The sequence below is a fragment of the Nerophis lumbriciformis genome, linkage group LG04 (assembly GCF_033978685.3).
Source record: "Nerophis lumbriciformis linkage group LG04, RoL_Nlum_v2.1, whole genome shotgun sequence".
NCBI lineage: Eukaryota > Metazoa > Chordata > Actinopteri > Syngnathiformes > Syngnathidae > Nerophis > Nerophis lumbriciformis.
This window is the reverse complement of record NC_084551.2, coordinates 5,987,501-6,001,378: the sequence shown is the minus strand read 5'-3', so window position 1 is coordinate 6,001,378 and position 13,878 is coordinate 5,987,501. Positions and strand designations below refer to the sequence as shown.

General features: G+C 40.0%; 2 protein-coding genes across 2 annotated transcripts in view; one reads left to right on the top strand and one right to left on the bottom strand.

Moving 5' to 3' along the window:
* Window positions 1–13,878, top strand: part of LOC133595415 (vesicle-associated membrane protein 3-like) — a 239,557-nt gene that overhangs the window by 75,028 nt on the left and 150,651 nt on the right. The window lies entirely within an intron of this gene.
* rbp5 (retinol binding protein 1a, cellular) overlaps window positions 3,276–13,878 on the bottom strand; it is an 11,948-nt gene continuing 1,345 nt past the window's right edge. The window contains exons 3-4 of the mRNA XM_061944481.2: window positions 8,341–8,442; window positions 3,276–3,736 (exon numbers count right to left, since the gene is read on the bottom strand). Coding sequence (XP_061800465.1) covers window positions 3,683–3,736; window positions 8,341–8,442 — 156 coding nt within the window. The 3' untranslated portion in view covers window positions 3,276–3,682. The remainder of the gene's footprint in view (window positions 3,737–8,340; window positions 8,443–13,878) is intronic.

Below are 13,878 nucleotides of genomic sequence, written 5' to 3'. Positions count from 1 at the left end.
TCACTGAAAGTCAAGTATTTCTTATATATATATATATATCTTAACCACGCCCCCCGCCCCACCCCCCACCCCCCACCTCCCAAAATCGGAGGTCTCAAGGTTGGCAAGTATGCCATAGGTGAGGATGGGAACGTACATCGACCAGTAAATTGAGAGCTTTGCCTTCCGGCTCAGCTCCTTCTTCACCACAACGGATCGATACAGCGTCCGCATTTCTGAAGACGCCGCACTGATCCGCCTGTCGATCTCACGATCCACTCTTCCCTCACTCATGAACAAGACTCTGAGGTACTTGAACTCCTCCACTTGGGGCAGGGTCTCCTCCCCAACCCGGAGATGGCACTGCACCCTTTTCCGGGCGAGAACCATGGACTCGGACTTGGAGGTGCTGATTCTCATTAACATTAACAATATATTGTTTTACATAAGCTGCAAAACAAATATTTAAATTTTACTTTAAAAACTGGCAGCTCAGTCACCAGAATTTTACAGTAAAAACAGTGTTTTTTTTTTACATCATATAAAAATTTATAAATGGAATGGAAAAATAATACAACTGTTTTTAGCGATACGATTTGAGCAACAGAGCTACCGTGAAATCTTTTTTTTTTTATGTTTTAGTGTCTTACTGTGTATGGAATAAAAACAGTACCAAAGTTCGATTTGAAGGAAAAATACTCAGTCGGCGGAATTTAACCGTAAAATCTATTGTCAATTTTACAGTCTAGAGTTTGATTGATAATTTGTTTTGAAACCATAAGTCAAGCAAATATTTAAGTACAGTATTAATCTTTATTATAACAAAAAATATTTTTGGAATACATAATATAATATTTTGATTTTGATAATATTGCATTTTAAAAGATATGCACTTGCATGCAATATGTGATTTTTAAAATGGTAAATGAATGGGTTATACTGTCAAAGCGCTTTGAGTACCTTGAAGGTAGAAAAGCGCTATATAAGTATAACCCATTTATCATTTATTTATTATATACTTGTATAGCGCTTTTCTACCTTTTTAAGGAACTCAAAGCGCTTTGACACTATTTCCACATTCACCCATTCACACACACATTCACACACTGATGGCGGGAGCTGCCATGCAAGGCGCTAACCAGGACCCATCAGGAGCAAGGGTGAAGTGTCTTGCTCAAGGACACAACGGACGTGACGAGGTTGGTAGAAGGTGGGGATTGAACCAGGAACCCTTTGTTCTTTCCCTTAATGTCAAAAGGGAAAGAACAAATATATTTAGTAAGAAAAGATTATTTTTTTAACGCATATTATTTCTAGGCTTTTGCGGGCCACATTAAAAAAAGTGGCGGGCCAGATTTGGCCCCCGGGCCTTGAGTTTGACACCTGTGTCTTAAAATGAGCATGAATGTATTTGCAAACAGAACATGTGTAGATTTCAGCTATTGCACTGGATTGCATGAGATTGTGTGGGTGTACCTAATAAAATGTCCTGTTTGTGTGTACAGTATAATAATATGCACTAAAATAATCCACCATTTTTTAAATTTAACAATTGTGGAGTGCTACATGCCAACTAAAATGGACAAATATAATCTACAACAATTATACTGCGTATTCAGGAGTCTGCATCTTACATTGTATTTTCATTTTTTTGGACCGAACCCAACCAAATCCACCAAATAATTCAAATTAAAAACATTTACATACAGGTAAAAGCCAGTAAATTAGAATATTTTGAAAAACTTGATTTATTTCAGTAATTGCATTCAAAAGGTGTAACTTGTACATTATATTTATTCATTGCACACAGACTGATGCATTCAAATGTTTATTTCATTTAATTTTGATGATTTGAAGTGGCAACAAATGAAAATCCAAAATTCCGTGTGTCACAAAATTAGAATATTACTTAAGGCTAATACAAAAAAGGGATTTTTAGAAATGTTGGCCAACTGAAAAGTATGAAAATGAAAAATATGAGCATGTACAATACTCAATACTTGGTTGGAGCTCCTTTTGCCTCAATTACTGCGTTAATGCGGCGTGGCATGGAGTCGATGAGTTTCTGGCACTGCTCAGGTGTTATGAGAGCCCAGGTTGCTCTGATAGTGGCCTTCAACTCTTCTGCGTTTTTGGGTCTGGCATTCTGCATCTTCCTTTTCACAATACCCCACAGATTTTCTATGGGGCTAAGGTCAGGGGAGTTGGCGGGCCAATTTAGAACAGAAATACCATTGTCCGTAAACCAGGCACGGGTAGATTTTGCGCTGTGTGCAGGCGCCAAGTCCTGTTGGAACTTGAAATCTCCATCTCCATAGAGCAGGTCAGCAGCAGGAAGCATGAAGTGCTCTAAAACTTGCTGGTAGACGGCTGCGTTGACCCTGGATCTCAGGAAACAGAGTGGACCGACACCAGCAGATGACATGGCACCCCAAACCATCACCCAACCATGCAAATTTTGCATTTCCTTTGGAAATCGAGGTCCCAGAGTCTGGAGGAAGACAGGAGAGGCACAGGATCCACGTTGCCTGAAGTCTAGTGTAAAGTTTCCACCATCAGTGATGGTTTGGGGTGCCATGTCATCTGCTGGTGTCGGTCCACTCTGTTTCCTGAGATCCAGGGTCAACGCAGCCGTCTACCAGCAAGTTTTAGAGCACTTCATGCTTCCTGCTGCTGACCTGCTCTATGGAGATGGAGATTTCAAGTTCCAACAGGACTTGGCGCCTGCACACAGCGCAAAATCTACCCGTGCCTGGTTTACGGACCATGGTATTTCTGTTCTAAATTGGCCCGCCAACTCCCCTGACCTTAGCCCCATAGAAAATCTGTGGGGTATTGTGAAAAGGAAGATGCAGAATGCCAGACCCAAAAACGCAGAAGAGTTGAAGGCCACTATCAGAGCAACCTGGGCTCTCATAACACCTGAGCAGTGCCAGAAACTCATCGACTCCATGCCACGCCGCATTAACGCAGTAATTGAGGCAAAAGGAGCTCCAACCAAGTACATGCTCATATTTTTCATTTTCATACTTTTCAGTTGGCCAACATTTCTAAAAATCCCTTTTTTGTATTAGCCTTAAGTAATATTCTAATTTTGTGACACACGGAATTTTGGATTTTCATTTGTTGCCACTTCAAATCATCAAAATTAAATGAAATAAACATTTGAATGCATCAGTCTGTGTGCAATGAATAAATATAATGTACATGTTACACCTTTTGAATGCAATTACTGAAATAAATCAAGTTTTTCAAAATATTCTAATTTACTGGCTTTTACCTGTATACCACTTTTTAACGCAAACATTAAGAATTAGTGGTTTAAAAAGATATGGATGATTCAATTCAGATTTTTTTTTTTTTAAGTTACATTTACAATGTTTATTTCCTATACTTTTGTTGCAGTTTCTGCTGCTAATCTAATGGTGAGGACGCAACATGTAAATAACACTGCAGTGATGCTCCGTTTTTTAACCGTTTATGACATTGCCAAGACAGACAATCATGCAATGTGCACATTCAGTTAGGTCAAAAAGTATTTGGACAGCGAGTTGTTCTCCCTCCGAACCATATGGAATGATTACACATACTGTCACTCTAATGGGTACCACAACACACAAACTAACATTTCATAATAGTAATTAAAATCCATGTACCTTGACTATTTCCTATACAAATGAGCTTATTCATTTCAAAAGACACTTCAATCAACCTTCTTGAAGACCTGCCTGGCAACGACGCCTTCAGCTCTCATCTCCTGCAGAGAAGGAGGAAGGAGGAAGAAAAGAGGGAGACAAAGAAGAAGAAAGTGGGGGTGTTTAATTAATAGTGACAATCAATAGAGGAGCGTATGCAGAACATGAAAGGACGGTTGCTCAATGATGGGATTGTATTCAAAACATTATGCCGCCGTCGGCTCTTTATCATTTGACCCTGTAATCTCTTTCACTATTTACTTGAACTTCTCCCTTCTTATTCACTCTCCTCCCCCACCACTGATATTCCCTTCTCCTTTTTCTTTACCCCTGAAATGGAGACAAGGCTGCTGTGTCCAACTTCCCCCACAGCAAGTAAGCACATTTGCAATCCTCCACAAAGCTTCTCAGTGGAACAATGCCTTCTGTTAGACATTTTAATGACACCTAATCTCCTTTAAAGCCAATTCACACTAACTGGACGTAATATTAGGTACACTTGCAAAATCTAATAAAATCCAACATGGCTGCATCTGTTGAACTGAGGCACTTTTTCAGTTTACATGTTTTTTTAAAGCGTGCCAAATGTTTTTTTGTGTGTGCTGTTTTAATTGTATTCTTGTGTTTCTTAATTTGTAATTTTAGCTGCATGCGTCATATATAAGTATTGGATGTTAGGGGCACATTGGAAGGACAAATAAATTGTAAAAAATACAAAAAAGTAATATATGGAGAACAAAAAATATACATAATATTACAACAATAAAAACCCCCAAATTTAAATATTTTTATAAAGAAAAAAAAATACTCAAAGTTCGGGTACTTTCAGGGGAAAAAAGATTATATACCGTATTTTCCGCACCATAAGGCGCCGTGGGTTATAAGCCGCGCCTTCAATGAACGGCATATTTCAAAACTTTGTCCACCTATAAGCCGCCCCGTGTTATAAGCCGCATCTAACTGCGCTAAAGGGAATGTCAAAAAAACAGTCAGATAGGTCAGTCAAACTTTAATAATATATTAAAAACCAGCGTGATGTGGGCGCGCATGGAGTCGTATATCAACATGGACGGAGCTGCGTGAAAAAAGCCACCCGGCCTCTTCGCGTAAACTTACCTTAACCACTCGCTCATCTTTTCTTCATCCATCCATCCTTTCGAGTTAGCTTTTATGATGACGCCGGCTGGAAAGGTCTCTTTTGGCAAGGTCTTCCTTTTGAATATCACCATGGGTGGAAGTTTCTGGCCATTAGCATGGCAAGCTAGAACCACAGTGAAGGATGACTTCTCATTCCCTTTGGTGCGAATATTCACCGTACGTGCTCCCGTTGTATCCACAGTGCGGTTCACAGGAATATCAAAAGTCAGTGGAACCTCGTCCATGTTGATAATGTTCTCTGGCCGGATCTTTTTTTCAGCTATCTTGTTTTTACAATATGCACGGAAAGTAGCCAGCTTTTCTTGAAAGTCTTTAGGCAGTTGCTGTGAAATAGTAGTCCGTGTGCGGATGGAGAGATTGCGTCTTGGAAACCTGTCGCTTAGTAGGAGCCATTTTGTGGTCTTTACAGATGTAAACACACAAAGGAAATGAAACGTAATATCCGCGCGCTTCTTCTTCTTCTTCTTCTACGCGGGCGGGTGGTTGCTTACAGTAGAAGAAGAAGCGCTTCCTGTTCTATGGGGGCGGGTGCTTACCTTGGCGGTTGCTTGCGTAGAAGAAGAAGCACTTCCTCTTCTACGGGGAAAAAAGATGGCGGCTGTTTACCGTAGTTGCGAGACCGAAACTTTATGAAAATGAATCTTAATATTAATCCATATATAAAGCGCACCGGGTTATAAGCCGCACTGTCAGCTTTTGAGTAAATTTGTGGTTTTTAGGTGCGGCTAATAGTGCGGAAAATACGGTAGTAGGAATTGTTGTTTTGAGTATCTTTAAGGTAGAAAAGCACCATACAAGTATAACCAATTTATATCTATTTAGTATCACTTTTTTTATTTGCTATCATTAAAAACGGCATATATATTTTTATTAAATCATAATAATATATCATGAATATATACAAGACCAAAAAGTTGTAAAACTAAGTTAATTTTTTTCTAGAAAGTCACCATATAACAACATACAATACAATATTGTATTACAACAATATTCTGAGGATAATTATTTATTGTGATCTAGATCTGTTTTTTAGTTAAATACTAAAAATAACATTTTTAAAGAAAATGTCTGAATATGAAAAGAAAATCCATTTTTTAATTTAAGCACTGTAGCAACATTCAAGAATAAAGACATCTTTCAAAAAAAAAAGTTATATTTCGAGAATAAAAAAAAAAAAAATTCAATTAAAAAAATCTATCCTAAATACCCCCTCAAAAAAGTTATTGGTGCTTGGTTGTGTGCTTGTGAAAAGCTGTAATATTCTGCAAGTATAAAAGTATTTCGATAATAAACATGATTTTTCAATTTAAAGAAAAACAGCAGTATGCAACATTTTACCTTTACAAAAGTTATTGGTGCTTGAGCATGTCAAAAGTTGTAATATTCTGAAAATATACATATAAAAAATACATTTCAAGGAATAAAGAGTTGTTTTTTTTTCCATTAAAAAAAAACTGTATCCAAAATTTAACCTTCAAAGTTATTGGTGCTTGGTTATGTGCTCGTGAAAAGTTGTAATATTCGGAAAATATAAATGTATTTCAAGAATAAAGACACATTTTCTTTTTTCTTTTTTTTTTTTTAAAAGTGGATCCAAAATGTTGCTTTCACAAAGTTGTTGGTGCTTGTGTGCTTGTAAGAAGATGTAATATTCGGAAAATGTAAATGTATTTCGGGAATAGACACATATTTTATCAATTCAAACAAACAAAAAAAGAGTATCTAAAACAGTGGTGTCAAAGATGCGGCCCGCGGGATGATATTTGATTAGTATTGGAACCGGCCCGCAGGCCACAGCCGCCTGCTGCTGTTTTGCACGCACCAATACCCCATCAGTGTTGGCGCTAGGAATTTTCAAAATGGGGTTCCAGAGACCCCATCAAGTCATAAAAATGGGGTCCCACAGTAAATTTTTGGGGACCCACTTTTTTGTAAACCGTTTTGGAAAACAAATGATAAATATATGCATTATCCTGTTATATCTCACATTCTATATTGTGTTTTGGAAAAAGGTTGTCATAAACGTTACTTAATTCATTTAAAAAAAATAATGCAAAATAAAATAATTTTTTATGCATATGTTAATGTATTCAGTTATAAACATTCATTCACTTTCTTCTTTCCTTCATGGATCTAAACTTTACCACTGCCGGTATTTTTTTCTATATTTTTATTGTAATATTTTCAGAATGTGTTTGTTCTATTTTTGGTCAAAGTAAGACAATGAAAACAATCTGAAGTTGTCTTTATTTTTTTTAGTTATAATGCCATGATTTTAATAATCCGGCCCGCGTGTGCACAGTAGAGATGCGCGGTTTGCGGGCACAACCGCGGAGTCCGCGGATTATCCGCGGATCGGGCGGATGAAATGAAAGAAAATTAGATTTTATCCGCGGGTCGGGTCGGGTCGGGTGGTTGAAATAAAAAAAATTAGATTTTAAATAGATTCAGGCGGGTGGCAGTTAAACCAATTCGGAAATATATATACATAGTTAAATGTTGTTACCCACATACGAAAAACGAGCAGGCACCTGCAGCATATGCCACAACAGAAGAAGAAGAAAAGAAAAGAGATGGACACTTTTACGGAGCGGAGAAGGGACGCCTCGCCGGGGTCCGGGACCGAGGCCCCTTCCCCCGAGAGGGCCCCACCGGGAGCCGTAGCTGAGGCGATCCGCGAGAAGGGCCCGACGCACGTCCAGGGTCACCACCACGCCCACCGCACCGACACCCCGCCTCGTCCGCCTTCGCCGCGGCCGGCGTCACCCGCAGCAGGTAAGCAGCTTACCTGCCCGCCACCCCCGTGGCCGGGGGCTCGTAACAGGGGTCACTCCGCGCGCTCCGCCCGCGCAGCTTACCTGCCCGCCACCCCTGTTGCCGGGGGGCGCGTAACAGGGGTCACTCCGCGCGCAGTGCGCTCACGAAAAGGGTGGGGCTCACCCTGGTTGATATAGACAGCAGCTAGGACGGTGGCCATGGAAGTTGGAACCCGCTAAGGAGTGTGTAACAACCCACCTGCCGAATCAACTAGCCCTGAAAATGGATGGCGCTGGAGCGTCGGGCCCATATACCCGGCTGTCGCCGGCAGCGAGACGCGCTTGGAGGTGCGCTCAGCGCGGCTCCCAGATGATTGCGCACTGGTGTGCGTCTGGGCCGTGACAGCGTGGCACGCGAATGTCTGTGCTGCATTGGATCAGTCTCCTTTCTTTAACAGGCAAACGCTTTATAACCTCACTAATGCCTTGCATCGTCTATATTAGATATATAACAACGGGCGGGTGCGGGCGGGTGCGGTTCTGATCAAATGTTAGATCGGGTGGATTGCGGATGGTTGACGACTTTCTGATGCGGTTGCGGATGAAATAATTGCCTATCCGCGCATCTCTAGTGCACAGACTTTCCTCCGTGCGGCCCCTGAGCTAAAATGAGTTTGACACCCCTGGTCTAAAATGTTGCCTTCACAAAGCTATTGGTGCTTGCTTGGTTGTGTGCTAGTGTTTTTCCTCACCAAATGCAGCTTGTTGCCCTCCAGCCAGTGCGTCCAACCTCGGCCCTCCTTCTCACCTTTCTGTACGCAGAGCAGCTTGTCCATGTCCCAGCTCACTGTGGTCTGCAGAGGGACACAAACATGCAGCGTGTGTTTGTGCAGAATGTTAAGTAGCTCATGTATTTTAAATCACAAAAGGACCAACTGGCCTTCAGGCTTCGCTCCCTTTACGTGTGCCATCCCTGTATCATACCACGTGATAATACTGCAACTTACATGACTTTGAGGATTGTTTTGTGTCATTCCGTTTGTTTTCTTTGTGCTGTGTGATGGTTATCATTAATAACTAGCGGGAGGAGCGATTGCATTAAGTGCAGTACATGCAGAGGTGGGTAGAGTAGCCAGAAATTGTACTCAAGTAAGAGTATTGTTACTTTAGAGATTTATTACTCAAGTAAAAGTAATGAGTAGTCACCCAAATATTTACTTGAGTAAAAGTAAAAAGTATGTTGTGAAAAAACTACTCAAGTACTGAGTAACTGATGAGTAACATACACACACATATCATATATATATATATATATATATATATATATATATATATATACATATATACACATACATTGATATATACAGTATATCATTTATATTTATTTATTTTGCCGTTTTTGTTTACATGTTAAAGGTGTTTTAATGAATATACATGCATGTTTAACACATATAGATTCCTTTCTTTCATGTTGACAAGAATATAAGTTGGTGTATTACCTGATTCTGATGACTTGCATTGATTGGAATCAGACAGCAGTGCTTAACGTCCACGTTTTCAAATGCAGGAGAAAAAAAGTTCCTCCTTTCTGTCTAATACCACATGAAAGTGGTTGGTTTTTGGTATCTTATTTGTCCAGCTTCCATATTCGTTTTCACACACTTTACAAGAAATACATTGGCGGCAAATTCCGTAGCTTGCTAGCTTGTTTGCGCTGGCTTTCGGAGACTCTTATTTTGAAAGCGCAGGCGCGATGGAGCGGCACTTTTATTGTGAAGACAGGAACTGTGCAGTCAGTCTTTAGGCTTGTGACGGGATGTACGTTTGAAATAAAAAAGTGTCTTTTTTCCTTCACACTTTTGATTGATTGATTGAAACTTGTATTAGTAGATTGCACAGTACAGTACATATTCCGTACAATTGACCACTAAATGGTAACACCCCAATAAGTTTTTCAACTTGTTTAAGTCAGGTCATGTGACCGCCTGGCTCTGTTTGATTGGTCCAACGTCACCAGTGACTGCATCTGATTGGTGGAACGGAGTGAACGTCACTAGTGACTGCATTTTATTGGTGGAACGGAGTGAAACGTCACCAGTAAGGCAGGCACTTTGAAGGTCTGTCTGACAGACCAAAACAAACAAAGCGTGCATTAACAGATCGATAAAAATTAGTAGCGAGCTGAATGTAGATAAAAGTAGCGGAGTAAAAGTAGCGTTTCTTCTCTATAAATATACTCAAGTAAAAGTAAAAGTAAGTTGCATTAAAACTACTCTTAGAAGTACAATTTATCCCAAAAGTTACTCAAGTAGATGTAACGGAGTAAATGTAGCGCGTTACTACACACCTCTGAGTACATGGCACGTACTATACATTGTGTATAGGCTTTGTGTATTTTTTCAATCTTTGTTTTATTTGTATTGTGCAAAATGGCGCTTATCATTAATAACTGGTGTGAGGATGTGCTTCCGCTGTGCTTGGGCATACCTCAATTCTAAAATCTGGTTTATTTGATGGGTGTGACTTCTCTGATCCTTACTCAAGCTTGTGGTACACTTTATTGGAAGAGGTGGGCCTCATGCATGACCATTCCATTTACTGTAGATGTGTTGTTTAAATTATGGTGATTATCGCTCCACCTGCCAGTTATTAATGATGACAACCATGTTGCATAGTAGAAACAAAACAGAAGGACTCCAATCCACAAAGTCAAAGCACCATTCATTCACAAACCCCACCCAGAGGTTTACTATACTTAATGTGATCGTTAGTTATTATAATAACTGTCACAATAAACTCAAACTCAACTCAACTCAAAACCAAAAATAAACAAATGGTGAGTGCCCCTAAGAAAAGGCATTGAAGCTTAGGGATGGCTATGCAGAACCAAACAAAAACTGAACTGGCTACTAAGTAAACAAAAACAGAATGCTGGACGACAGCAAAGACTTACTGTTATGTAAAAGAAAAGGGGTAGGATTAAATAAGCTCTGCTTCTCCCTACTCCTTTTCGAACATGTTGAAAAGAGGAACTGGAAATTGTGATGCATCATGTTGTATGCTCGCATGTTCGAAATAAACTCAAACTCAACTCAACTCAACCTTGTATAGTAGAAATAAATAGGAGACTAGAAACAAACCACAAAGTAAAAGTCCATGGAATGTTTGCATGACCACACGCACAAGCCATGTTGGCAAGCCATATAATACTGTAAATGTGATCGCTCCCCCTACAGCATGCTTGTCAAACTCTGGCCCGCGGGCCAAATTTGGCCCGCCATGTAACTTCACTTGGCCCGTGAAGCGATATCAAATTAACACTAGAGCTGGCCCGCCGATTATATACAGCAGCGGTGCCGCGGTACACCGCTAATTCTCATACTTGCCAAACCTCCCGGGAGACTCCCAAATTTCAGTGCCCCTCCCGAGAATTGTAACGTCCCCTTTTCGTCAGCAGGGATGAATATTGTAGCGTCCCGGAAGAGTTAGTGCTGCAAAGGATTCTGGGTATTTGTTCTGTTGTGTTTATGTTGTGTTACTGTACGGATGTTCTCCCAAAATGTGTTTGTCATTCTTGTTTGGATGTGGATTCACAGTGTGGCGTATATTTCTAACAGTGTTAAAGTCACTTATACGGCCACTCTCAGTGTAAACTGTATCGCTGTTGATGAAGTATGCTTTGCATTTACGTGTGTGTGCGTGCAGAAGCCGCACATATCTTGTGACTGGCGGGCATGTTGTTAGAAGGTATGAAAAGCGGACGTGACGTCAGCTCGTAGAGGACGTTAAAAGCAGTGCCTGTAAGGCACGCCCCCAAAACTGTGGAATACGAGATATAATGACTGATGAACACCTTCGTTTGATAATGAGGGTTGCCTCAGCTCAAAGCCTGAGCCCCGACATTAATGAACTAGCATCCAAGAAAAGATGTCAGGTATCTGGCTTGGGCACATCAGATTAGATCAGTGTGTTGCAAACTGAGCAGTTTAAAGTCCTGAATGGTTGTTTTATTTATTATTTTATTTTCAAATGTATTAGCCTGTAGAAAAAGTTAATGTTGATATTTACCTCAGAAGGCTGCAAATAGAAAAGAGGCATTCAATTTTTATTTAAATTTTATTTGATATGCCATTGATATGTTTTAATTATTATCATTATTATTTGAAACTCGATTTTGCATGTCACTATAAAGTTATATAAGCCTTGCTTGTTCAATATTTAATGCAAAACTTGTTTGGGTCCCTATTAAAAGGTTAATTTGTTCAACCTTGGCCCGCGGCTTTGTTCAGTTTTAAATTTTGGCCCACTCTTTATTTGAGTTTGACACCCCTGCCCTGCAGTAATTATCGATAATAACCAACTTGCCCACCAAAAATGAATAGGAAGACTCCAAATAATTTAAAAAGTCATAAGACACACAGTGACTCATTCAAGAGCATATGCATACGCTACGTACACACGTCAATTCATTAATACAATCCTGGCAGGTATTGATAATGTTCATATTTATTACAAATAAATAGGAGACTAGAAACAATCCACAAAGTGAAAGCCTACTGTATCTTCCTCATGCACGAACACATGCACACGTCCGCATGTTGGCAAGCCATACATTTAATGTGATCACTCCCCCCATCGGTTTTTATTACCAAAAGTTGCCCAACATACAAACCCCGTTTCCATATGAGTTGGGAAATTGTGTTAGATGTAAATATAAACGGAATACAATGATTTGCAAATCCTTTTCAACCCATATTCAATTGAATGCACTACAAAGACAAGATATTTGATGTTCAAACTCATAAACTTTATTTTTTATTTTTGCAAATAATAATTAACTTAGAAATGTCATGGCTGCAACACGTGTCAAAGTAGTTGGGAAAGGGCATGTTCACCACTGTGTTACATGGCCTTTCCTTTTAACAACACTCAGTAAACGTTTGGGAACTGAGGAGACACATTTTTTAAGCTTCTCAGGTGGAATTCTTTCCCATTCTTGCTTGATGTACAGCTTAAGTTGTTCAACAGTCCGGGGGTCTCCGTTGTGGTATTTTAGGCTTCATAATGCGCCACACATTTTCAATGGGAGACAGGTCTGGACTACAGGCAGGCCAGTCTAGTACCCGCACTCTTTTACTATGAAGCCACGTTGATGTAACACGTGGCTTGGCATTGTCTTGCTGAAATAAGCAGGGGCGTCCATGGTAACGTTGCTTGGATGGCAACATATGTTGCTCCAAAACCTGTATGTACATTTCAGCATTAATGGCGCCTTCACAGATGTGTAAGTTACCCATGTCTTGGGCACTAATACACCCCCATACCATCACAGATGCTGGCTTTTCAACTTTGCGCCTATAACAATCCGGATGGTTCTTTTCCTCTTTGGTCCGGAAGACACGACGTCCACAGTTTCCAAAAACAATTTGAAATGTGGACTCGTCAGACCACAGAACACTTTTCCACTTTGTATCAGTCCATCTTAGATGAGCTCAGGCCCAGCGAAGCCGACGGCGTTTCTGGGTGTTGTTGATAAACGGTTTTCGCCTTCCATAGGAGAGTTTTAACTTGCACTTACAGATGTAGCGACCAACTGTAGTTACTGACAGTGGGTTTCTGAAGTGTTCCTGAGCCCATGTGGTGATATCCTTTACACACTGATGTTGCTTGTTGATGCAGTACAGCCTGAGGGATCGAAGGTCACAGGCTTAGCTGCTTACGTGCAGTGATTTGTCCAGATTCTCTGAACCCTTTGATGATATTACGGACCGTAGATGGTGAAATCCCTAAGTTCCTTGCAATAGCTGGTTGAGAAAGGTTTTTCTTAAACTGTTCAACAATTTGCTCACGCATTTGTTGACAAAGTGGTGACCCTCGCCTCATCCTTGATTGTGAATGACTGAGTATTTCATGGAATCTACTTTTATACCCAATCATGGCACCCACCTGTTCACCTGTGGGATGTTCCAAATAAGTGTTAGATGAGCATTCCTCAACTTTATCAGTATTTATTGCCACCTTTCCCAACTTCTTTGTCACGTGTTGATGGCATCAAATTCTAAAGTTAATGATTATTTGCAAAAAAAAAATGTTTATCAAATATGTTGTCTTTGTAGCATATTCAACTGAATATGGGTTGAAAATGATTTGCAAGTCATTGTATTCCATTAATATTTACATCTAACACAATTTCCCAACTCATATGGAAACGGGGTCTGTAAATAAATGAGAAGATTGAAAATAATCCAAAATGTCAAAAGATACTACACTCACTCCTGTGGTTGCGTCAT